Consider the following 25,580-nt stretch of genomic DNA (forward strand, 5'->3'; position numbering starts at 1 on the left):
GCCATTTATTTTAATGTTTTTCTTTGTCAGACGCAGTTTGTAAACTGACGGGGATCCTGAATGTATCCTTCTACATTTTTCTTTGAGGGGTTTTGAGAGACGTGTAAATGTTTTTGTGCTGACCTTAACTGTGATGCTTTCTTTACTTCTGCCAGCTTCACCACAATCACATCTGACCCTGACTGCATACTCTGTCTTTGACTTAAGTCCTGAAATGGTTTTCTTTTCAGCACTTGACTTGATCTCACTTTCCCGCTTTGACTCTTTTTGTTTCCACTTGAGTTCTTCTTTCACCTCATTGTCTGTTTTTGCGTACTCCAAGATGTAGCTTGAAATCTGGACATCCTCTCCGAGCTCAGCAGGTTTTTTCCAGCTAACTGATATCTCGCATGAGTTTGCTTCAACTTGAGGTTCTCCAGGAGGGCAGCAAGGTAAGGTCTTAATGGAATCACTGACCTCATTGGCTGGTCCGACACCTGCTGAGGTCACTGCTCTGCATCTGAACTTATACTTTGTGTTCGGCCTCAGATCGCTCACCGTGACTTCTTCAGCTTTTGATTCTGTCTTTTGTTGCCATACTTTCTCTCCACTGACACAATACTCAACAGAGTAGGAGGTGACGTTCTCTTTTCCAAATCTAGGAGGAGAAATCTTCAGTGTCACGTTGTTGTGGTTTATTTCATCCACTGTCACAGTTTCAGGTTTTGAAGGCGGCTCAAAGTTCTCACTGACGGAGCGGCCGTCTTTGTAAAGGTAGATGGTTGAGCCTTTTTGTGTCTCATTTGTTAAACCCACTGTCAGGAACTTAATGTTCTTGTTCTCTTCGTTGGCCTGTGCAAAATCACTGAAGAGCTCTGCTCTTTTCTTTGTCTCTGCTATATCTGCTGAGGCGTACCATGGTTCCTTCTCTACATAATCAGTGTGTGGATCTTGAGGGTCATCTGGTTTGGTTGTTCTTTTTAAGTAGTCCGATAAAGCTGAGAGGTACGGTTCAGCCCTTCCCAGTGAGGTGAAAACAAAACACACAACATGATCTGGACTGCAAATTTCCTTGTGTAGCTGATCTTGCAATGGGATGGTTTCTGTGTTTTTCATCATTTTGGTGAAACACATTACGGTGTAGATTTCTCTCTCTTTACGGTCCATCCACTCACTCAGACTTTTGATGTTGAAAGGTGAAGAATGTATCATTGTCAGGATGTTTGCAAGCTCAGACTCCCCTTCTTGTCCTTTTCGGATTGATGGAAGTGTCTTCACCAAAGTTTCTTGGAATTTCACCTTGAAGTCAGAGCAGCTTTTTTTGAAAGCTTCAATCTTTTCCTTAACCTGCGGGAACCCATCTGCAGCAGTGGTGTTTATTGCGTCATTCCACCTCATTTCTATCTCATTGAAGTCCTCCAGGACACTCTGACATTCTTGAACGAATCCAACACTTATCTGTCGGACGAGTTTAGCAGCAGAAGGATCTAAACTTGCCAGAGGCAACAGCCAGACTTTTATTGGTACGGCTTTTTCTCCATTGGGTCCCAGTAACTTTGGAAGGCCTTGGTAGACTTCTATTGCTTCCTTAAAAGATGTAGGAAGTTTCTCTGGGTGAATGTCTCCATGGAATGTGCAAGAGACCTTCTTATCATCAACTGTGTATTCATTATTGACCTCATGGGAGAAAATATTCTTGGCAAACAGCTTCAACTTGCATTGAATGTGTTCATTATTTTCCTCTTCAGACACCTTATGGTCAAACACAAAGAAGGTTTGTGCTCCATAAAGAATAGCTGTGACCACATGTGTTGCCAAGCCTTTGTCAATAACTTCTGAATACTTCTTATTTTGTCTTATAAGACGATTAATCGACAGCTCCTTGACCTTTGTGGTCACTTTGTAGTTCAGTGTTACTCTGGCCTGATTTTTGGACTTTTTCCTGTCATCCAGGAATTTGGCAGATCCTTTCCCCTTAAACAACCCAAACAACAAACTTGCCTTTACTGATGCATCAACATTTAGTGCTGAGGATTTTTCGTCAATTGAGTCAGAAGCAACAATTTCAATATCATTGTAGGCCTGTGATCTTTCCCCTACGTGTTCCGTTAGTTCATCGGGGCTCCACACCGTCGGTTCTGCAGGAGAAGAACATTTAGAAATCCAGGTCAGCTTCCTGAACCCCAAAGTGTGTTTTTACATCAAACAAAACTGACAGATGCTCATAGAAAGTACATTTAATGTGAGGGTCTCTTTAAAATCTCAAATGTACAATTGCTCGGTCATGTAATTATTCTGAAAGAAAACACAGTTTTGGGTTGCACTTTATAGTGACGGATTCCTATCCCACTTTGTGTTTGAATTAACATACAGAATTAACCTGATAGAGCCATTTTTTCTCACCAAAGACTTCAGATCCCTTTCATGATGTTTATTATTTGTGTTTTAGGAAATTTTTCTTTTCCTTTTTTTCTTCTTTCAAAGGATTTCATGTTTTAAGGGTTTAAAGGTTCCAGAAAACTCGGCAAACATGTCCGAAGTGGTGAAAATTTACATCTGATATCGGTCTCAGGAATGAGTGTACCACTGATTGTGCCTTTTACCTACGTATAAAACACCGTTGGCATATGCATCATCTCCAGACTAACAAACAACAAAAGGTCTGTTGGAGCCAAGACTCAAACCCAACAGGAAGTCATTTTGACTTTGCTTTACAATTTCTTTTTGACAGTTTTGGCCATTTACATAAGTGTACTTTAACAAACTTCTACAAATGAATCAGACTGACTTTAAATTTGGTTTGTGCAGTCCTAAGACCTTTGTGGTGAAAAAATGTTCGTAACCTTTTTTTTTTCTGTGTCCGCAGCGTGGTGGCCATTTTGCTCATTTTCCCATTAAACTGAAAATTGGTGTAACTTTGATGTACATTGTCCAACATTCCCCAAACTTTACATGTTTGATAACAGCCCTGGCCAGAAGACATCTACATGCTAATATTTGGGTGTAGTCATGGTGCCACCTACTGGCAAAAGGAAATGGCATACAATTTTAAGCTTTTATTTACTTTTGCTACCAGGTTGAAAAGATCCAACTCAAATCAGAATGGCCTTAAGACCTTGATGATGCCACACATAGTTTCAAGTAGCAGAAACAGGAAGTGATCAAATATATGACATTGACTCGACTGCTACACGCAACATTTAGGATATAATGTAAAAACTAAAATGCACAAAAAGGAAATTCCGTATCTACCTGCATCCCCCTTTCCCCTTTGTAGTTTAGTCATTTTGTTTTTGCAAGGTCAGATGTCTGTACAATAAAGCAGGCTTTGCAGTTAGTGAGGTACCTTTAGGTTTAACACTGGTTTTTCAAAGTTTCAAACGAAAATGGTGGAAGCACTTGGCGAAGGTATGGGTTGGAATCGGCTAATAAGCGGCGCTTAACTCAGACACATTTTCCTTAACTCGCCATAACATTTCTCTGACTTACTCAAAATGTCACATAAATGATTGTGATATTTTATCTAATATTAGACTAGAAATACCGCCTCTGCGAGCCACTCAAGTTGTAATCAACATGCCGTTAATTGCGTGTTTGTGCCACATTTGTGACAGATGTCCTCGAGGCGTTCCTGAGACATTACGTTCATAGTGGTGAACAGATGTGAACTCATAGTGACCTTGTCCTTTGACCTTAAACCACCAAAATCTTATCAGTTCATCCTTAAGTTAAATGAACATTTGTTACAAATATGAACAAATTCCCTCCAGATCTTTTTGAAAGATCGCGTTCACAAGCATAGGCCAACGTAATCAGATGGTAACCTTGAACTTTGACCTTTGACCACCAAAATCTGATCAGTTCATTGTTGGTATCGATTTCAGACTAGAAGATTAAAAATACTTTGCAGATCATAATTAGAGAATTAATTTCTGAGTTATAGCCACAAACATGTTTTGTGTGGTTACAATGACTTTTGAACACCAAAATCAAATTAGTATACGTCGCTTTTGATACGTCATACGTCCTCATATCTGTAATGTGAATTCTTACCAGTGACAAGTGCGTCATAGCGGCAGTCGTACAGCATCCCGAGGCTGAAATCTCGGCCGAGTGCCGGCACCTCCAACGGATCGATAGATTCAGAGTCCATCGTTCAGTCTGAAGTGGACAAAATTAAAAGCTTGTTAGTTCACTGCAGGAGCCAGCTGTTTTCCAAGCAGCAGACAGACATAGAATGAGATGAGCTGGTGAACATGGTGTAATATTTATCAGTTAAAGATCCTCATATTTCCTTTTGGAGTGGGCGGAGACCAAAAACGGAGCTTAAAGTGGGAGAACGTCGGTCAGGCATGATGTCGTGTCGACCATGACGTGTTCCCTTATCTCCTGTGGAAGTGTAAATTAGCAAGTGCTTGCTAATACATTCACCATCGCAGTTTCAGTACAGGTATTGCCAAAAGTTTAAAGTCAAGGGGGTTTTGACTCGCGCAGTATTCAAACCATGTGTTTGCTTTGACATCGGGCCTTTAAATGCATGTTTTTATTTCATTCTCCTGATAGTTGCTGATCGTTTCATTAGTTTCTCGCTGTTGTTTATCTTTTTAAGCTGTTTCTGTCACAAAAAGTTAGTCAAAAGTTATAAAGTAATAAAATAATTTTTACCGATATTACAAACTGTTAACAAAAAATTATAATAATCTGGATTATTTCCCTTTAAATGAGAAGTACCAAACAAAACAGTACCTGTGTATATGCTTTGGCTTCAGTCCATGTCGTGCAGGTTGAAGTTGTTTCAGTAGAGTGAAGTCCCAACAAAGGAGACTGAACACTGGTTCCCAATTACAGTTGAGTTGTAACAGCAGCAGGAAAGAGATTCTGTTGAGAGCAAAAAACTTGTATTACATTTGGGGCAAAGGTGGTCGATAGTACAGTGAGTCTTTGTTTGGCGAGACTTATTTATATATATATAAATATTTATTTATATATAAATAATAATTATATATATACAGTATATATATATATATATGTATATATATTGTGTTCTCATGGTTTCAGGTAAAACTAGATCATCAGCATTTTGGTCCAACTGCTGACAGTTTAGAGCTGTTTTGACTGAGTGCAGAATATAAATATATATATATATATATATAATATATATATATATATATATATATATATATATGTCTGACATATATATATATATATATCAGTTGGACCAAAATGCTGATGGTCTACTTTTACCTGAAACTATTAGAACACAATAAACAAACTGTAGAATCCACTCATTGACTTTCTGTTGTTTACAGCTCACTATTGTATTAATTCATAAGAAAAAACAATGCATGCATCATCCCCAAACTAAGCCCATCTGTGCCCAATTATCTGAAACCCACAACAAAACAGCATCAGTGTACTTACAGTAGAAAGACGCGGCACTCTCTGAGGCGAGTCCTGCGGTTCCTTTAGTTATAATCCTTCTGAGGGGACAAACTTCACCTGGTCGTTATCCATTGACAGAAAGTAGTACAGAGAAAAAATAGGCTGATTTCTTGTAAATGTCTATCGAATGGCGTATCGTATACTCAAATGGAAACCAGTCTGAGAGTCTGCAGAAACACAGGAGCTCTGTGAAGCTGCACAAAGGCACCGTTGTGATTTGAGCTAAATGCTAAAACCACATTAACCTGCTCACGATGACAAAACTAACATGCTGATGTTTAGCAGGTAAAATTGGGTTCAATGTTCACTGTCTTTATTTATTGATCACAGTTTATTAGAGGATTTATTTAAGTTCTACAAAACAACTGTCAATGACTGTGACAAACTTTCCTCATTTACAATCATTGATAGGCTCATTTTTTTAATGGTGCCCCCCCTACCTGTCCTGATGCCCAACAAACACTCACCCACCAGTTTGTCTGCCTCATTTTGGTCATTTGGCCTATTTGCCCGCTTGTCTTGATCATTTTTTTGTTGCCCGTCTGTTGCCAACCTTCCCCCTGTAATCTCAGCAATAAATCTTGATAAATCTTAGATTGAAAAAAAACAAACAGCGATAATAATTGACAAAAAACCCAAACTCCAAGCGCTTTATAGTTGTTCTAATCATCATTATCTTTATGTCACAGTTTTATTAATACATCTATTATCAAAGATGATGAATGTGGCAATCTTTCCCCATTTACAATGTAATTTTAATCTTGCCCTGATGTAACACCAATCTTTCCAACCTTTTTGTCTTTAGTCTTGTTCATTTGATTTTTGCATTTCTCTTACCAACCTACGCCTTCCTGCAGACTTTGTTTCTTTGGTCACTGGGGTCTCCTCCTCTTCATGCATTTCATTTAGAGGAGTCCGTTCAAGGGTCCTGATGTTGTGCATGCTTCCTCATAGTCATGACTTATTGGGACATTGGATGGGATTGATATAGAATTACTTTTCCCTTTGCTTTTCCGGCTATGGAAAAGACCTTTAAGTGAAGCTGGTAGTGAGTTTTAAGAGCGCCCTCTGCTGGACCTCAAACCACGGATTCAAATCACTTGAACTTATTGGCAGTACATTTTCATTTTTAACTGTTTGAATCTTTAACTTTTTCCCATGTTTTAAATACATTACTAACCAGTAAAACTTGATCCTAAAAATAGTTTTCTCGTATACATGGTATTCTCCGATAGATATATGTTTATCAGCGTTATGATTTGTTTAATGAACTAAATTTGGTGTTAGCAGTGAAATGACTGAGCTGAAATGTCCTGGAAGAGAAAACTTCATGCAGAATGCAAAGAAAGCCACACGGGAACAATTGAGGTCAACTTCTCGTTGTCTTTACTCAGTTTCATTACAAATGCATATTAATACAACTGACAGATAACTGCAGAGTCAAAAAGGAAAAAATAAAGTTCAGGAAAACTAACAAAGAAAAAAAAAAGGGAGTTTCCTTCACACTTTTTTTGATTTGCAATGGATAAAATAAACATTTTCCATACTGTATTTAATTAACTTATTTAAATGTTGATTCCTTGAAATCAGGAAAACTAACAAATTAAAAAATTAAAAATTAAAAAAGTTCCTTTCACAACTTGTGATTTGCACTGTATTTCAATAAACTTATTTAATTTTGGGATTCCTTGAAATCAGGAAAATTAAAACATAAACATTTAATTTAATTTTTTTTTTTTTTAAGTTCCCTTCAGACTTTTTGTGATTTGTAAAGGATAAAAAAAAAAATCATTTTGCAATCTGTATTGAACTAAATTCATTTAAATTTAGGATTCAATGAAATCAGGAAAACCAACAAAGAAAAACAAAAATTTAAAACAAAAAAAAGGAGAGTTCCCTTCACACTTTTTGTGATTTGAAAATGATAAAAAAAAAAATTAAAAAAAGGAAAATTTATCATTTAAAGCGTGGGAACATCACATGAATATAAAAAAAGGTACTCCTTTAGCATCAGTACCAGGTGTCATTAAAAATTATTCAAGAACGTACACTTAATAGTAGATGCGGGGCAGAACTCGTTTCTTCCCGCCTTGTTTGTCCTCTGATTTCTCTCCCTGAATCAGCAGGTCAATGTTATCAGGAGCGGAGACGGGATTTGGCTTCAGCGCTATCTCCTGAAGTCGGTTCAGACACTTGGTCGAACTCTGCATCACTTTCACCACCTCAGTCTGCACGCGACCGTATTCCTCCTTCAGTTTTTCACTCAGTCCCTGAACGGTTATCTTCTTCCCCGGGGCTCCTTTGTACTTTTGTCTCAGCTCTTTCACCGTTTGTTTTTCTTTAACTTGCTTGTGCTTCCACCGGAACGTTTGATTCAAATGCACTTTCCCGTTGCACTTTCTCGGGCACATCATACAGCTTCCGTCTGATCCCATCGCGGCGCAGCTTCTTTTCCACGCATCGGTTGGGAGGCTACAGGGGTAGTGACAGGTAACGTGACATTGCGGACAGTTGGTGGCGAAGTGTTCGGTCGTTGCGATACTCTCCTTAAAAGGCCTCATGACGGTGACTTCAAACTCGAAGTTCTCATTGCGGCTCACCTCGGCCTCGTGGTCTCTGAGTTTCTCCGCTGTCTCTTTGAGCTCGTCGAGCTTGGCCAACCCAAGTTTAATCTGCCTTTTGAAACTTTCGACTACGTTCTGGAGCTGGTGCCTTTCTCTGAGGAGCTCCGTTGTCAGTATCAAGCTCTTGGTGTGCATGACATTGAGACCAGCGAAAAACCACTCCATGCTGTTTGTTCCCATGGTCCAAAACTCCTCAAAGTTTTCGTCGAATTGATCGTCATCAGTGCTGGCTGCTTGGTTGTGGGCAAACAGTGCCTCATTATTGAATATGAAGTGAACTGGAAGCCCGTTTGTTGTTTCAGGACATGGAGTGTCTGAAGCGCTGATCACCTCTAGAACCGGCGGGAGTTTGTCATCTGCAAATGTCACCAGAACTTGGATGTTCTCCGCCACGTCTTTGCCAAAGATGGAAAGCACTGAGTCAAACACGTATTGCTGTGCCTCCGTGAGTTCTGTTGAAGCAGCCGGAGCTACAAAACACACGGCATCAACTTCCCTCACGCCATCCTCAGTGGAGAAGAGGGTACAAAGCTGTTCTGTGATCAGCTCGTCTCTTTTTATGCCTCTTGTATCTCCAAATCCTGGAGTGTCAACGATGGTCAGTGAGTAATCTATTTTAAAACCCTCCTGGTGGTTGATTTTGTACACGGTGATTTCAGACGTCTGGCTGTGATCTTCTGATCTCCAATGAACTTCGTTGATCAATTTAAATCGCAAATCGTCTTTCCACTCAACACCAACAAGGTAGTTGATCATCCCATTGATGAGAGTGGACTTTCCTGATCCGGTCGCCCCAAGAAGAACGATTGTACGATTCCTCCTCAAGCTTTCTCTGCCAAAGTTAAACTTCCGGCAGCCATCTATTATCATTTCTTCTTCTTTCAGAGGCAGTTGGTAAACTGACGGGGATTCAAAACCGATCCTTTCACTTTCACGTCTGAGACGTTCTAGAGTAGGTTTTGATGTTCTGACATAAACTGTGATGCTTTCTTTGCTTGTTCCAGCTTCACCACAATCACATCTGACCCTGACTGCATACTTTGTCTCTGACTGAAGTCCTGAAATGATCCCACTTTCCCGCTTTGCCCTTATTTGTTTCCACTTGAGCTCTTCTTTCACCTCATTGTCTGTTTTTGCGTACTCCAAGATGTAGCTTGAAATCTGGACATCCTGTCCAAGATCAGCAGGTTTTTTCCAGACAACTGATATATCGCATGAGTTTGCTTCAACTTGAGGTTCTCCAGGAGGGCAGCAAGGTAAGGTCTTAATGGAATCACTGACTGCGCTGACTGGCCAGACACCTGCTAAGGTCACTGCTCTGCATCTGAACTTATACTCTGTGTTCAGCCTCAGATCGCTCACCGTGACTTCTTCAGTTTTTGATTCTGTCTTTTGTTGCCGTCCATCCTCTCCACTGACACAATACTCAACAGAGTAGGAGGTGACGTTCTCTTCTCCAAATCTGGGAGGAAAAATCTTCAATGTCACACTGTTGTGGTTTATTTCACCCACTGTCAAAGTCTCCGGCGGCTCAAAGTTCTCATCAACAGAAAACCCGTCTTTGTAAAGGTAGATGGTTGAACCTTTTCGTGTGTCCTTTCTTAAACCGACTGTCAGGAACTTAATGTTCTTCTCTTTGTTGTTCTCTGCAAAATCATTGAAGAGCTTTGTTTTCTTCTTCATCTCTGCTATTTCTGCTGAGGCGTACCATGGTTCCTTCTCTACATAATCAGTGTGTGGATCTTGAGGGTCATCTGGTTTGGTTGTTCCTTTTAAGTAGTCCAATAAAGCTGAGAGGTACGGTTCAGCCCTTCCCAGTGAGGTGAAAACAAAACACACAACATGATCTGCATTCAGAAGTTCTTCGTACAGCTCATTTTGAGATGGGATGATTGCAGTGTTTTTCATCATTTTGGTGAAACACCTTAAGGTGTGGATTTCACTCTCCTTGCTTTCCATCCACTCATTCATGTTTCTCCTGTTGAAAGGTGATGAATGTATCTTCCTCAGGATCTCTGCAAGCTCAGACTCCTCTTCTCCTCCTCCCCGGATTGATGGAAGATTCTTTGCCAAACTTTGTTGGAATTTCAGCTTGAACTCGGAGCACATTTCTTTAAAATTGTTAAGCTTTTTAACAATCTGTGGGAACTGCTTTGCAGCGGCCATTGTCATTGCATCATTGCACCTCATGTCTATCTCATTGAAGTCCTCCAGGACACGCTGACAGTCTTGAACTAATCCTACACTTATTTGTCGGACGAGTTTAGCTGCAGAAGAATCTATACTCGTCAGAGGCAACAGCCAGACTTTCATTGGTATGGCATTTTCTCCTTTGGATCCCAGTAATCCTGGAAGGCTTTGGTAGACCCGTATTGCATCCTGAAAGGTTGTCGGAGGTGTCTGAATGCAAAAGTCTCCATAGAATTTGCAGGAGAATTCTTTTTTATTTACAGTTTCTGTCTCATCTATTTTCGCTTCACCTTCACCCTCAATCTTACATTTGGGAATTTTCTCGATCGACACCTTTAATTTGCCCTGAATGTCTTTATGATCTTCCTTCTCAGACACCTCGCTTTTAAACACAAAGAAGGCTTGTGCTCCATAAACAATAGCAGTAACTACATGTGTTGCCAAGCCTTTATCAAAAACATCGGGATGCCTCACATTGTGTCTTCCAAGATGATTCATGGACAGCTCCCGTACCTTAGTGGTCGCTTTGTAGTTCAGTGTTACACTGGTCTGATTTTCTGATATTTTAGTGTCATTCAGGTATTTGGCAGATCCTTCAACATCAACAGCTCCACTGAACAAACTTGCCTTCAATGATGCGTTTACATTTAGTGCTGAGTATTTGCTCTCGCTTGAATCAGATGCTTCAACGCTAAAATCGCTGTAGGACTGCCATCTTTCTCCGACATGTTCCATCAGGTCATCGTGGTCCCACAGCGTCATTCCTGAAGAAGAGGAAGAAGAAGGATAAGAAGAAGAAGAAGTATAAACCTCAGTTAGCTTCCAGAGCACTAGTTTTTACATCAAACAGGACAGACAAAATGCTCAAAGAAAGTGCGTTCAGTGTGCCAGTCCGACATAACAGTGAGTACCGGTCCACTTCGAGCACTGCTTGATTTTGTACATGAATTTGTTCCATTTCCAGCTAATACTTGCTGCTGCATTAGCTGAGGTTTGCTAATGTCTCCTATGATCTTCCAAAGTCATAGGGTCTGACATACTAAAGGTCTGCATGTGTAAAATCACGTGCAAACTACACATCACCCGCAAAAAAATGTCCAAGCTAATCTACTAACAACGTGCAGTGAGGTTTGCGTCTTTCAAATGTGCAATTTAACAAACGTTGTCCATTTTGCATGTTTGCCTGAATGCGTATGTAATATTGGGCATTTCTACTCGAACATGCAAAATACTAGGAGGGAACATGCAAATACATACAATTAGCACCTGCAACGATATTTACTAAACCTGAAAGTAGAAATAGAAGAAGTGATTGCAAATGTATTTTAGTACAACTGAAAGGAACGTATGAATCAGATGTGCAAATCCGGAAAGACGGCTGCTCTTATCATTGTGAGAAGGAGATGCAGGAAAGCAAAGAATATGTAGAGAACGTGTTTTTACACCCGTTTAAACATTTATGAGACGTCAGAGGCAAAAAAAAATTATTCAGACATATCGTTTGTCCAGCGATGACATTTCTGAACTGAATGGTGATTTACAACCAACAGGAGGAGCCACGTAAGTCCAGTAATAAGGGCCAGAGCACCGATGGTGCGAAACCCTATTGTTCTTCAAGGGATTATTATTCCGCTTTTTCTTACGAAAGAGCTGCCTTTTTTGCGGCTTTAACACGCTCAAAAACTCATGAAAGTAGGCACACACGTCTCTCCTGGCAAAAAATTACGTATTTTAGTGGTGTGGGCGTGGCCAATTGGATCGCTGGCGCCCCCTAAACTGATGCCCTGGCGGCTACATTTACCTACATGCACAAAATTCGGTGGACATGTGTATCACACCTGGATGTACAAAAAAGTTACATTGCACCATTACCTCAACTCAACAGGAAGTCTACCATTTCAAATTTAGTCGCCATTTTTGGTGATTCGCACATGTTGTATTTGTTGAACGAACTCCTCCAACAGAATTTGTTGGACCGACTTGAACTTTTTCCAGTGCACTCTTAACACATTTGGGATTAAAAGTTGTTAAAAGATTTAGTTTTCGTCGATCGGTGTGCCCGTGGCGTAGCGGCCATTTTGAGCGTCTCGCCATGAAACTATAAATTGCTGTAAATCTTATGTACATGGTCTGCCCTTCTCCAAACTTTACATGTATGATAACAGTCTGGCCTTTAAGATATCTGCACAGTAATATTTGCTCGTCATAGCGCCACCTGCTGGCAACAGGAAATTCAATTTTTCATACTTTCACATCCTACGTCGAGCTGGTTGATCACATGAACCTCAATTCGGGTCAAAATAGCCTCAACATGTTGGTGATGATATTTTGAGAAGTTTGTGCGACTTTGTCAAAGGGCGTCACCATGGCGATGCAGCAAAGTTTGATGTTTCACCGTGACACAGAAAGTTGATGTTTAAGGTCAAAGGATGGTTGAAACCTCACGAAACATGCAACAAACATCCGGCGTGCTGAGACGATACATTTGATATGTGTTTTGTGCATGGGCGTGGCCAAATGGCTCGCTAGCACTCCCTAAACTGTAGCCCTTGCACCTAGTTTCACCTACATGCACCAAATTCGGTGGACATGTGTATCACATTGAGATGTACAAAAAAGTCTCCCGTTACCATGACCTCAACTTAACAGGAAGTCCACCATTTTTTATTTAGCTGCCATTTTTGCCGATTCGCACGTATTGTATTTTAACGAACTGCTCCTACAGACTTTGATGTACCGGCCTGAAATTTTGTCTGTCTTATCTTAACACCTGGGAGATTAAAATAATTTGTTTTCATTGAACGGTGTACCCGTGGCGTGGCCGCCATTTTCACCGTCTCGCCGTGAAAATACAAATTGCTGTAAATCTTTCTCCAAAACCTTCTCCAAACTGTACATCTTTGTTAAAAGTCCCGTCCTGAAGACACATGTATGGTAATATTCGGTTTTGGTCATAGCGCCCCCTACTGGCAACAGGAAATTAAATTATTCATACTTTCACGTGCTTCGTCGAGTTCGTTGATCACATCAACATCAAATCAGGTCAGAATAACCTTAAGACATTAATGATGATATGTTGAGAAGCCCGTGCTTTTTTTCTGAAAGGGCATCACCAACGCAATGCGGCAAAGATTGATGTTTCGCCGTGACACAGGAAGTTGATGTTTAAGGTTCAGGGATGCTCCAAACCTCACGAAACTTTGCACATAAGTCAGGCACCAACTTCCATTGGTTTCTGAGTATGTTAAAGCTGCCAAAAAAGGTTTTTTTTTGTTTTTTTTTAAAGAAGAATAAGGAACGAGAAGGAGAAAAAAAAATTAAACTGCAAGCAGTGATATTCAGGCTCTCACATGCTCCCCAAAGGGCATGCAAGGGCCCATATATCACTGCTTGCAGTTTTAATTATTTTTGTATTAATTTCAATGACATCAGATTTCCTTTTCCTTTTGCAGTCGTTCTGTTAAAACTCCTGGAATCACTTTAACACACGCAAACCCTCATTTAAGTAGAGCGATTTGCACCTGATATCAGTGATGCAAATACTCTTAGTACCTGCAAAACAGGTGCGAAATAAATCTGCAAACTTTTGGAAAAGACATGCAATTTAGTACCCTTTATTTGAGGTCTTAGTAAATCAGGCCCATAGTGTTGAATAATGGACAGAAAAGGTTTTTTTTTGCATCACACGGTGATTTCACCCCTGTGAAATTTGACTTTCAACCATTTGGAATAAAATATCTACCCTTTTATTATTTGTTTTATGTCCTATCAGACATTTTTGTGAAATTTTCTCCTAATTAGCGTATGAGGTTTTGAGTAATGGTCACCAACTTGTTTTATGAGGTCACAGTGGCCTTTGACCACCAAAATTATACTCAAGTCATCCTCGGAACCAAGTGAACCTTTTTCCCTCAAGACATTTGTGAAATTGCATTCACGAGAACAGGACAGACAGTCGTTATACCCTGTTCAATTTTTCTAAGCCAACTGTCTAGCTGCTACCTCCTCCGTTTATTCAGATAAACCAAAAATGTAAAATACCTCGATTAGCAATTACAACAATAAAATCTGAAATTTCTTTTAGGACTTATGTATAAACTACATCACTAACTGAGAACTGATCAAAAGACAGGAGATTAAAAAAAATGTGGTATATGACTTTGAATACTGAAAAGTTTGCTTGCGATACATCAAGGATCTTCACGTGTGAAATATCAAGTCTTACCTGGGATGAGTGTGTCCTTGCGGCAGTCGTACAGCATCCCGAGGTTGAAAGGCCGGCCGAGCGCCACCACCTCCAACGCATCGCCAGAATTAGTTTTCGAGTCCATCGCTCGGTCTGAAGTGGAACAAAAATTAAAAACTTGTTAGTTCACGTCTCTAACTCTTCTGCTGTCCATCTTATTTGTCTGTTTAGCCGTTTGTATGTAATGTACGTCCAACCGTCCTTCCTTTAATTTGAGTTGAGCTTATTGTCTCGCTGTCCTGCCACCACTTTACTGTTTGGTTCAGTTAATGATTTGTTAATACATTCACCATAAGAGTTTCATGAAAGTGTTCATTAGGCCTTTTAAATGCATGTTTCTCAACTCGACTTATTTAATTTTTTCATCTGTTTTTTTAGCGAAGCCGTTTCTGTCACTGAGAAGTCATCGTGTTTCTTGAAAAGTTGTATTTTAATTAAATGATTTCTACCTTTTCAATTACAAACTTTTAACATGGATTTAGCACAATCCCGTTTATTTCCCTTTAAAGAAGAAGAACCTAAGAAACGGTACCTGTTCGTATGTTTCGTTTCAGTCCATGTCATGCAGGTTGAAGTTGTTTTCACTCAAGACCCAACAAAGCTGGTTTACGGTCTCATTTGAGCGACAACAGCGGGAGCAGGATTCTGTTGAGAGCAAGAAACTTTTATTAGATTTGTGGCAAATATGGTTGACAGTAAAGTGATTTCTGAATGGTTAATGGGTTTTACAGTTTGATTTTACACACACACACACACACACACACACACACACACACACACACACACACACACACACACACACACACACACATTCACACACCCAAGGACACTTCGGCATGTGGACAGGATGACCCAATCGAGACCGCCACCCCCTTAAAATTACTGGGCAATCTTGCTCCACCATTTGAGCCACAGTCGCCCTACTTTTTTTTTTCAGTGTGACCGTGATTATCAGAGTTTGTACAGCATTTATATAATTTGTATCTAACCTTTATTTAACCAGATGAGTCATAATGAGGCTATTGACCTCTGTTTTTTTCAAGGGAGACGGAAAAAGGTAGAAAAAAAAAACACTCATAAAGGAAGGTGTGGCGAAGTTTGCATCTGGTAGTTTCTATTAAGCAGGCAGATTTTTCAGGTCATTTTCAGTTATCTCGGTGGGAACTTTGACCACTTTAATGCCATTGTTTGTTTTTTTTGCTTGATCTTTACCATCTCCCTTTATGTTTATTGCAGAGTAGAGCCGCAGATAAGAAATGATAAATCTGATACAGATATTACAGTTTCTTATTGTTCCCCTTAGTTTCATAATTAGCACACACATTATGCAATATTTAACAAGCGGCAATCGAAAAAGTTCTGAGACTGTTCCTCTTGCACGGGAACAAATTGCAGAACACTGATGTGCACGGAGGAGGGGGGGAGCAATAACCTTTGTGAATAAATAGCTGACGTTACGTCTCTTAATCCACATCGACACCCGAGTTACAGCTCAAGTTTCACATCCATGTTGAAGTTGAAAAAAAATGCACATCAATTATTTTTCAATGAAATCATCAACAAAGCTCGAAAACCAGTTTTGACTGGTTTGAGTTCAACTGTGACTTTCTGAGGCATCAGAGAGGGAAAAACTTTGGTGCAAAATGGCACCGAACTGTGATGGTACTTTGATTCTCCAAAAACTGCTCATACGGCATTGAAAACGAGCAAATCTCTCGACCGCAACAACAATCTTAGCTCCCCACCCTTCACCAAGTTTTCGTCTCTGCAACTTTTTTCTGCTCTCCAAAAATTTGCATGAAAAAAGTTTCAGGTTAATGTTGAAATTGCAGTTTGCGCACGTGTCAATGGTAACAAAAATGCGTGAAAAACAAGTGCTGATATTGACGTAACTTGGAATACTTAAGAAGGTTATTACTTCCCCCTATTCCCACGTGAATATCCGTCTTTCCGCGCTTTGTTCTCAAAAAACAGGAAGTTTCTGAACTTTTTGATTGCCAGTTGTATCATCCAGTCAGCCGTATTCATTCTGGTAACATGAGGTTTGTCTTTATAACTTTCCCCAGCATGCAAAAGAAAACGACAAATACGTATATTTACCAGTTGCAGCCTGACGGTAAACATGAATGGAATCTTAACTTCATGCCAACCAACACTAAACTGTCTAACAGAAATCTGAGAGTTATCTTCAATTTGAAGGGTTTTCTTGTCTTGCTCTTATAATTTTTGGTTGAGAAGCATCGCTGAAATCAAACAGGCGTGCCACCGACCGACAGAAACGTATTCCTCTTTATTTCATCCCTGATTTATTACTGTAACTCTTTATATTCTGCACTCGGTCAAAACTTGTACAGAAGTTGGACCAAAATACTGATGCTCTACTTTTACCTGCAACCATGAGAACACACTACCCCAAATAAAAAAAATCTGTTCATTGACTAAAACAACAGACAAAACAATCCACATCATCCCCAAACTAAACTCATTCATGCCCACTTATCTGGAACCAACAACAAAACAGAATCAGTGTACTTACAGTAGAAAGGCGTGGGACTCTCTGAGGCGAGTCCTGCGGTTCATTTATTTATAATCTCTATGAGGGGACAATCTTCACCTGGTCGTTATCCATTGACAGAAGGTAGTACCGAGAAATAAATGGTGATTTCTTGTAAATGCCTGTCCAATGACGTATCATACTCAAAGTGAAACCAGTCTGAGAGTCTGCAGAAACACAGGAGCTCTGTGAAGCTGCACAAAGGCACCGTTGTGATTTGAGCTAAATGCTAAAACCACATTAACTTGCTCACGATGACAAAACTAACATGCTGATGTTTAGCAGGTAAAATTGGGTTCATTGTTCACTGTCTTTATTTATTGATCACAGTTTATTAGAGGATCTATTTAATTTCTACAAAACAACAGTCAATGACTGTGACAAACTTTCCTCATTTACAATCATTGATAGGGTCATTTTTTTAATGGTGCCCCCCCTACCTGTCCTGATGCCCAACAAACACTCACCCACCAGTTTGTGTGCCTCATTTTAGTCTTTTGGCCTATTTGCCCACGTGTCTTCATTTTATTTGTGCCCGTCTGTTGCCAACCTTCCCCTTGTAATCTCAGCAATAAATCTTCATCTCTTAAATTGAAAAAAGATAACAGCTCACAAAACTGACTATTTTCAAGTGTCCAAGACCCAAACTCAAAGCTCTTTATAGTTGTTCTAATCATCATTATCTTTATGTCACAGTTTTATTAATACATCTATTATCAAAGATGATGAATGTGGCAATCTTTCCCCATTTACAATGTAATTTTAATCTTGCCCTGAAGTAACACCAATCTTTCCAACCTTTTTGTCTTTAGTCTTGTTCATTTGATTTTTGCATTTCTCTAACCAACCTACGCCTTCCTGCAGACTTTGTTTCTTTGGTCACTGGGGTCTCCTCCTCTTCATGCATTTCATTTAGAGGAGTCCGTTCAAGGGTCCTGATGTTGTGCATGCTTCCTCATAGTCATGACTTATTGGGACATTGGATGGGATTGATATAGAATTAGTTTTCCCTTTGCTTTTCCTGCTATGGAAAAGACCTTTAAGTGAAGCTGGTAGTGAGTTTTAAGAGCGCCCTCTGCTGGACCTCAAACCACGGATTCAAATCACTTGAACTTATTGGCAGTACATTTTCATTTTTAACTGTTTGAATCTTTAACTTTTTCCCATGTTTTAAATACATTACTAACCTGTAAAACTTGATCCTAAAAATAGTTTTCTTTTATGTATGGTTTTCTCCGATAGATATATGTTATTTATCAGCGTTATGATTTGTTTAATGAACTAAATTTGGTGTTAGCAGTGAAATGACTGAGCTGAAATGTCCTGGAAGAGAAAACTTCATGCAGAATGCAAAGAAAGCCACACGGGAACAATTGAGGTCAACTTCTCATTGTCTTTACTCAGTTTCATGACAAATGCATATTAATACAACTGACAGATAACTGCAGTCAAAAAGGAAAAAGCAAAGTACATGAAAAATAAAAAATAAAGAAAATAAAAAGTGAGTTCCCTTCACACTTTTTGTGATTTGCAATGGATAACAAAACATTTTGTACACAGTATTTAACTAAGCTTATTTAAATGTTGGATTCCTTGAAATCAGGAAAACTAACAGAAAAAGGAAAAATGTAAAACAAAAAAAATGATTCCCTTCACACTTTTTGTGATTTGCAAAGGATAAAAAAAAACAAAACATTTTGCACGCTGTATTTAATTAAACTTATTTAAATTTCACTTCTTCCTGCCTTGTTTGTCCTCTGATTTCTCTCCCTGAATCAGCATTGCTGCTCACCTCAGCCTCGTGGTCTCTGAGTTTCTCCGCTGTCTCTTTGAGCTCGTCTAATTGATCGTCATCAGTGCTGGCTGCTTGGTTGTGGGCAAACAGTGCCTCATTATTGAATATGAAGTGAACTGGAAGCCTGTTTGTTGTTTCAGGACATGGAGTGTCTGAAGCGCTGATCACCTCTAGAACCGGCGGCAGTTTGTCGTCTGCAAATGTCACCAGAACTTGGATGTTTTCCGCCACGTCTTTGCCAAAGATGGAAAGCACTGAGTCAAACACGTATTTCTGTGCCTCCGTGAGTTCTGTTGAAGCAGCCGGAGCTACAAAACACACTGCATCAACTTCCTTGATACCATCCTGAGCAGAGAAAAGGTCACGTAGCTGCTCTGTGATAAGTGTAATCGTCTGGCTGTGAACTTCTGATCTCAAATGAACTTCGTTGATCAATTTAAATACTCAATCAATTTTGTCACCACAGAGTAAATATCAGTTTTACATCTCTTTTTACATGCACATTTATGTGTAAGCTTCTGTCATTCAAAGTAATTAATATTTCGGTCTGTGTTCTTTTTCGTTCTTTGTGTCAGCATGAACCTCCACTTTGTCGGGTTGATCCTGGTTTAGGTCTTGTTGTGGTCTTGATGTTTTGTCTTTGCTATGATGAGGCAATGCCTTGTCCTTTTTGGACTTCAAAGGAGAGCTGTTGTTTGCTTTGGTCATTTCCTCTGCAGATTTTCTCGTGGTCTTTAGGAACTGAACTCGTTTCTCCCAGCCCAGTTTGTTCTCTGATTTCTCTCCTTTAATTATCAGGTCAAAATGATCTAGAGTAGAGAGAGGCTTTGGCTTTGTTGCTATCTCTTTTAGTTTGTTCAGGGACTCGACAGATTTTTCCATCAGTTTCACTACCCTATCCTGCGTGCTCTTATATTCATCCTCCAGTTTTTTAATTAAATCCTGAACAGTTATCGTCTTCCTAAAGGTTTTTTTAAACCAATTTTCTTTCAACTTTTCTTTCAACTTTTCCAATGTTTGTTTTTCTGTAACTTTCTTATACTCCCACATGTAGTCTTGCCAACAATGTACACTAGAGTGACATTTTCCTGGGCACCCAGTACAACATCCGTTTGATCCAAACACATCACCGCCTCTTTGATCTGCATCATTGGACGTTGGACAGGTGACATGACACTGCTGACAGTTGAAAAGGACATCTGTAGTACACTTTTCAGGCCTCATAACAGTGACTTCAAATCCAAACTTCTGATTGCTGTTGATCTCTGCCTCATGCCTTTTTAGTTTTTCAGTTGTCTCTTTTATCTCGTCAAGCTTGGCTAACTCAGACTTAATCTGCTCTACTGCATTTTCAACATCATTCTGAAGCTGCAGTCTTTCTTTGTCCTGTGATAGTTTCAAGGTCTTGGAGTTCATGTCTTTCAGAGCAGCAAAAAACTCCTTGATGCTTTTTCTCCCCATGTTCCAAAAGATCTGATCAAATTTTACATCCTCATCATCATGCTTACCTGTCTTAAAGTCCACAGATAACTGGTTGGCCTGGCCACCACCACCGCTACTGCCACTGCCACCACCAATCTTGTCGCCATCGCCATCACCACCACCATCACCACTCCTTTTGCCACCGCTAACGCCACTGCCATCCCCATCATTATCACCATCACCATTGCCATCACCACCACTTTTGCCACTGCTATCGCCAATGCCAACACCACCGCTATCGCCAATGCTAACACCACCACCACCACTATTGCCACTGATATCGCCAATGCCAGTGCCACTGACATCACCACCGTGATCGCCACTGCCTTCACCGTCACTATTGCCAATGCCACTGCCATTGCCACCGCCGTCACCACCACTATTGCCACTGCTTTTGCCAATGCCATAACCACCGCTCTTGCCAATCCTACTGCCACTGCTATTGCCAGTGTTATCAACATCACCATTGCCATCACTACTCCTCTTGCCAGTGCTATCGCCAATGACACTCTTAGTGCTATCGCCACTGCCATCGCCATTATTATCACCAAAGTTAATATCACCGGCATCACCAGTGCAATCACCACCATTATCGCCATCACCACCACTTTGGCCACTGCTATCGCCACTGCCATCCCCATTGTTATCACCACTGCTAATACCACCGCCATCACCACCATTATCGCCATCACCATTGCCATCACCACAATTATTGCCATCACCATTGCCATCTGCACTCCTTTTGCCAGTGCTATCGCCACTGCCATCCCCATCGTTATCACCACTGCTAATACCACCGCCATCAACACCATTATTGCCATCACCACCGCTTTTGCTACTGCTTTTGCCAATGCCACCCCCAGTGCCTCCACGAGCACCACTGCCCTTGTCAGCGCTCTTGCTACCACCATTTCCACTGCCATCACCGCCACCACCGCAAACGCCACTGCCATCGCCATCATCATCATCATGATCATCACCAGTGTTGTCAGCCCCAGATGATTTGTTGTGTGCAAACAACGCTGAATTATTGAATTTGAAGTATACTGGCAGCCCATCATCTGTTTTCAGACATGGGACATCTGAAGCCCTGATCGCCTTTAGAACTGGGGGACGCTGTCCATCAGCAAATGTCACCAGAACTCTGATGTTTTCTTCCACATCTTTGCCAAAGATTGGGAGCACTGAATCAAACACATATTTCTGTGCTGTTGTGAGCTGTGTTGAAGCAGCCGGCGCTACAAAACACACTGCGTGAACTTCCTTGATACCATCGTCAGCAGAGAAGAGGGTACAAAGCTGTTCTGTGAGCAGTTTGTCTCTTTTTGTGTCTCTTGTATCTCCAAATCCTGGAATGTCAACGATGGTCAGTGAGTAGTCTATTTTAAAACCCTCCTGGTGGTTGATTTTGTACACTGTGATTTTAGACCGATCCTCAGTGATTAATTTAAATCTGAAATTCTCTTTCCACTTTAGACCAACAATGTAGTTGATCATGCCATTGATGAGAGTGGACTTTCCTGATCCGGTCGCTCCAAGAAGAACAATTGTATGATTCTCCCTGTCACTTTCTTCGCCAAAGTTAAACATCTTGCAGCCATTTATTTTGGTTTTTTTCTTTGTCAGAGGCAGTTTGTAAACTGATGGGGATCCAGAATTTATCCTTTTACATTTTTCTTTGAGAGGATTTGAGAGACGTGTAAATGTTTTTGTGCTGACCTTAACTGTGATGCTTTCTTTACTTCTGCCAGCTTCACCACAATCACATCTGACCCTGACTGCATACTCTGTCTTTGACTGAAGTTCTGAAATGATTTCCTTTTCACCACTTGACTTTTTTTGTTTCCACTTGAGTTCTTCTTTCACCTTATTGTCTGTTTTTGCGTACTCCAAGATGTAGCTTGAAATCTGGACATCCTGTCCGAGCTCAGCAGGTTTTTTCCAGCTAACTGATATCTCGCATGATTTTGCTTGAACTTGGGGTTCTCCAGGAGGGCAGCAAGGTAAGGTCTTAATGGAATCACTGACTTCATTGGCTGGTCCGACACCTGCTGAGGTCACTGCTCTGCATCTGAAATCATACTTTGTGTTCGGCCTCAGATCGCTCACCGTGACTTCTTCAGCTTTTGATTCTGTCTTTTGTTGCCGTCCATCCTCTCCACTGACACAATACTCAACAGAGTAGGAGGTGACATTCTCTTTTCCAAATCTGGGAGGAGAAATCTTCAGTGTCACACTGTTGTGGTTTATTTCACCCACTGTCACAGTTTCAGGCTTTGAAGGCGGCTCAAAGTTCTCACTGACGGAGCAGCCGTCTTTGTAAAGGTAGATGGTTGAGCCTTTTTGTGTCTCATTTGTTAAACCCACTGTCAGGAACTTAATGTTCTTGTTCTCTTCGTTGGCCTGTGCAAAATCACTGAAGAGCTCTGCTCTTTTCTTTGTCTCTGCTATATCTGCTGAGGCGTACCATGGTTCCTTCTCTACATAATCAGTGTGTGGATCTTGAGGGTCATCTGGTTTGGTTGTTCTTTTTAAGTAGTCCGATAAAGTTGAGAGGTACGGTTCAGCCCTTCCCAGTGAGGTGAAAACAAAACACACAACATGATCTGGACTGCAAATTTCCTTGTGTAGCTGATCTTGCAATGGGATGGTTTCTGTGTTTTTCATCATTTTGGTGAAACACATTACGGTGTAGATTTCTCTCTCTTTACGGTCCATCCACTCACTCAGACTTTTGATGTTGAAAGGTGAAGAATGTATCATTGTCAGGATTTTTGCAAGCTCAGACTCCTCTTCTCGTCCTTTTCGGATTGATGGAAGTGTCTTCGCCAAAGTTTCTTGGAATTTCACCTTGAAGTCAGAGCAGCTTTTTTTGAAAGCTTCAATCTTTTCCTTAATCTGTGGGAACCCATCTGCAGCGGTGGTGTTTATTGCGTCATTCCACCTCATTTCTATCTCATTGAAGTCCTCCAGGACACTCTGACATTCTTGAACGAATCCAACACTTATCTGTCGGACGAGTTTAGCAGCAGAAGAATTTAAACTTGTCAGAGGCAACAGCCAGACTTTTATTGGTACGGCTTTTTCTCCATTGGGTCCCAGTAACTTTGGAAGGCCTTGGTAGACTTCTATTGCTTCCTTAAAAGATGTAGGAAGTTTCTCCGGGTGAATGTCTCCATGGAATGTGCAAGAGACCTTCTTATCATCAACTGTGTATTCATTATTGACCTCATGGGAGAAAATATTCTTGGCAAACAGCTTCAACTCGCATTGAATGTGTTCATTATTTTCCTCTTCAGACACCTTACGGTCAAACACAAAGAAGGCTTGTGCTCCATAAAGAATAGCTGTGACCACATGTGTTGCCAAGCCTTTGTCAATAACTTCTGAATACTTCTTATTTTGTCTTATAAGACAATTAATCGACAGCTCCTTGACCTTTGTGGTCACCTTGTAGTTCAGTGTTACTCTGGCCTGATTTTTGGACTTTTTCCTGTCATCCAGGAATTTGGCAGATCCTTCCATCGTAATCAACCCAAACAACAAACTTGCCTTCAGTGATGCCTCAACATTAAGTGCTGAGGATTTTTCTTCAATTGAGTCAGAAGCAACAATTTCAATATCATTGTAGGCCTGTGATCTTTCCCCTACGTGTTCCGTTAGTTCATCGGGGCTCCACACCGTCGGTTCTGCAGGAGAAGAACATTTAGAAATCCAGGTCAGCTTCCTGAACCCCAAAGTGTGTTTTTACATCAAACAAAACTGACAGATGCTCATAGAAAGTACATTTAATGTGAGGGTCTCTTTAAAATCTCAAATGTACAATTGCTCGGTCATGTAATTATTCTGGAAGAAAACACAGTTTTGGGTTGCACTTTATAGTGACGGATTCCTATCCCACTTTGTGTTTGAATTAACATACAGAATTAACCTTATAGAGCCATTTTTTCTCACCAAAGACTTCAGATCCCTTTCATGATGTTTATTATTTGTGTTTTAGGGAATTTTTCTTTTCCTTTTTTTCTTCTTTCAAAGGATTTCATGTTTTAAGGGTTTAAAGGTTCCAGAAAACTCGGCAAACATGTCCGAAGTGGTGAAAATTTACATCTGATATCGGTCTCAGGAATGAGTGTACCATTGATTGTGCCTTTTACCTACGTATAAAACACCGTTGGCATATGCATCATCTCCAGACTAACAAACAACAAAAGGTCTGTTGGAGCCAAGACTCAAACCCAACAGGAAGTAATTTTGACTTTGCTTTACAATTTCTTTTTGACAGTTTTGGCCATTTACATAAGTGTACTTTAACAAACTTCTACAAATGAATCAGACTGACTTTAAATTTGGTTTGTGCAGTCCTAAGACCTTTGTGGTGAAAAAATGTTCGTAACCTTTTTTTTTTTCTGTGTCCGCAGCGTGGTGGCCATTTTGCTCATTTTCCCATTAAACTGAAAATTGTTGTAACTTTGATGTACATTGTCCAACATTCCCCAAACTTTACATGTTTGATAACAGCCCTGGCCAGAAGACATCTACATACTAATATTTGGGTGTAGTCATGGTGCCACCTACTGGCAAAAGGAAATGGCATACAATTTTAAGCTTTTATTTACTTTTGCTACCAGGTTGAAAAGATCCAACTCAAATCAGAATGGCCTTAAGACCTTGATGATGCCACACATAGTTTCAAGTAGCAGAAACAGGAAGTGATCAAATATATGACATTGACTCGACTGCTACACGCAACATTTAGGATATAATGTAAAAACTAAAATGCGCAAAAAGGAAATTCCGTATCTACCTGCATCCCCCTTTCCCCTTTGTAGTTTAGTCATTTTGTTTTTGCAAGGTCAGATGTCTGTACAATAAAGCAGGCTTTGCAGTTAGTGAGGTACCTTTAGGTTTAACACTGGTTTTTCAAGGTTTCAAACGAAAATGGTGGAAGCACTTGGCGAAGGTATGGGTTGGAATCAGCTAATAAGCGGCGCTTAACTCAGACACATTTTCCTTAACTCGCCATAACATTTCTCTGACTTACTCAAAATGTCACATAAATGATTGTGATATTTTATCTAATATTAGACTAGAAATACCGCCTCTGCGAGCCACTCAAGTTGTAATCAACATGCCATTAATTGCGTGTTTGTGCCACATTTGTGACAGATGTCCTCGAGGCGTTCCTGAGACATTACGTTCATAGTGGTGAACAGATGTGAACTCATAGTGACCTTGTCCTTTGACCTTAAACCACCAAAATCTTATCAG

The 25,580-nt window shown here is 40.3% G+C and overlaps 4 protein-coding genes across 4 annotated transcripts; 1 reads left to right on the top strand and 3 right to left on the bottom strand.

The window, feature by feature from the left end:
* Positions 1 to 26: 26 nt before the first annotated feature.
* LOC138210706 (neoverrucotoxin subunit alpha-like) lies at positions 27 to 5,461 on the bottom strand. The gene is made up of 5 exons (XM_069169996.1): positions 5,401 to 5,461; positions 4,726 to 4,857; positions 4,033 to 4,140; positions 178 to 2,117; positions 27 to 80 (listed from the first exon to the last, which is right to left on the bottom strand). Exons 3-5 carry the CDS (start codon positions 4,130 to 4,132, stop codon positions 27 to 29), a joined length of 2,094 nt encoding a protein of 697 aa, XP_069026097.1. The 5' UTR covers positions 4,133 to 4,140; positions 4,726 to 4,857; positions 5,401 to 5,461.
* Positions 5,462 to 7,472: 2,011 nt separating this feature from the next.
* LOC138210707 (uncharacterized) lies at positions 7,473 to 8,922 on the bottom strand. Its single transcript, XM_069169997.1, has one exon. The coding sequence runs from the start codon at positions 8,913 to 8,915 to the stop codon at positions 7,473 to 7,475; it is 1,443 nt and encodes a 480-aa protein (XP_069026098.1). The 5' UTR covers positions 8,916 to 8,922.
* Positions 8,923 to 8,926: 4 nt separating this feature from the next.
* Positions 8,927 to 14,566, bottom strand: LOC138210709 (neoverrucotoxin subunit alpha-like). The gene is made up of 3 exons (XM_069169998.1): positions 14,461 to 14,566; positions 9,072 to 10,999; positions 8,927 to 8,944 (listed from the first exon to the last, which is right to left on the bottom strand). The coding sequence occupies exons 1-3, from the start codon at positions 14,564 to 14,566 to the stop codon at positions 8,927 to 8,929; spliced, it is 2,052 nt and encodes a 683-aa protein (XP_069026099.1).
* Positions 14,567 to 20,363: 5,797 nt separating this feature from the next.
* Positions 20,364 to 21,314, top strand: LOC138210710 (uncharacterized; the record flags this gene model as incomplete). Its single annotated transcript, XM_069169999.1, has 1 exon — positions 20,364 to 21,314. A coding segment is annotated over one exon (951 nt), but the record flags the coding sequence as incomplete, so codon positions are not given.
* Between the last annotated feature and the right edge of the window lie 4,266 nt (positions 21,315 to 25,580).

The sequence above is a fragment of the Embiotoca jacksoni genome, unplaced genomic scaffold (assembly GCF_022577435.1).
Source record: "Embiotoca jacksoni isolate LCO1_2020_lvr unplaced genomic scaffold, fEmbJac1.0.p SCAF_48, whole genome shotgun sequence".
In the NCBI taxonomy this organism is placed as follows: Eukaryota; Metazoa; Chordata; class Actinopteri; family Embiotocidae; genus Embiotoca; species Embiotoca jacksoni.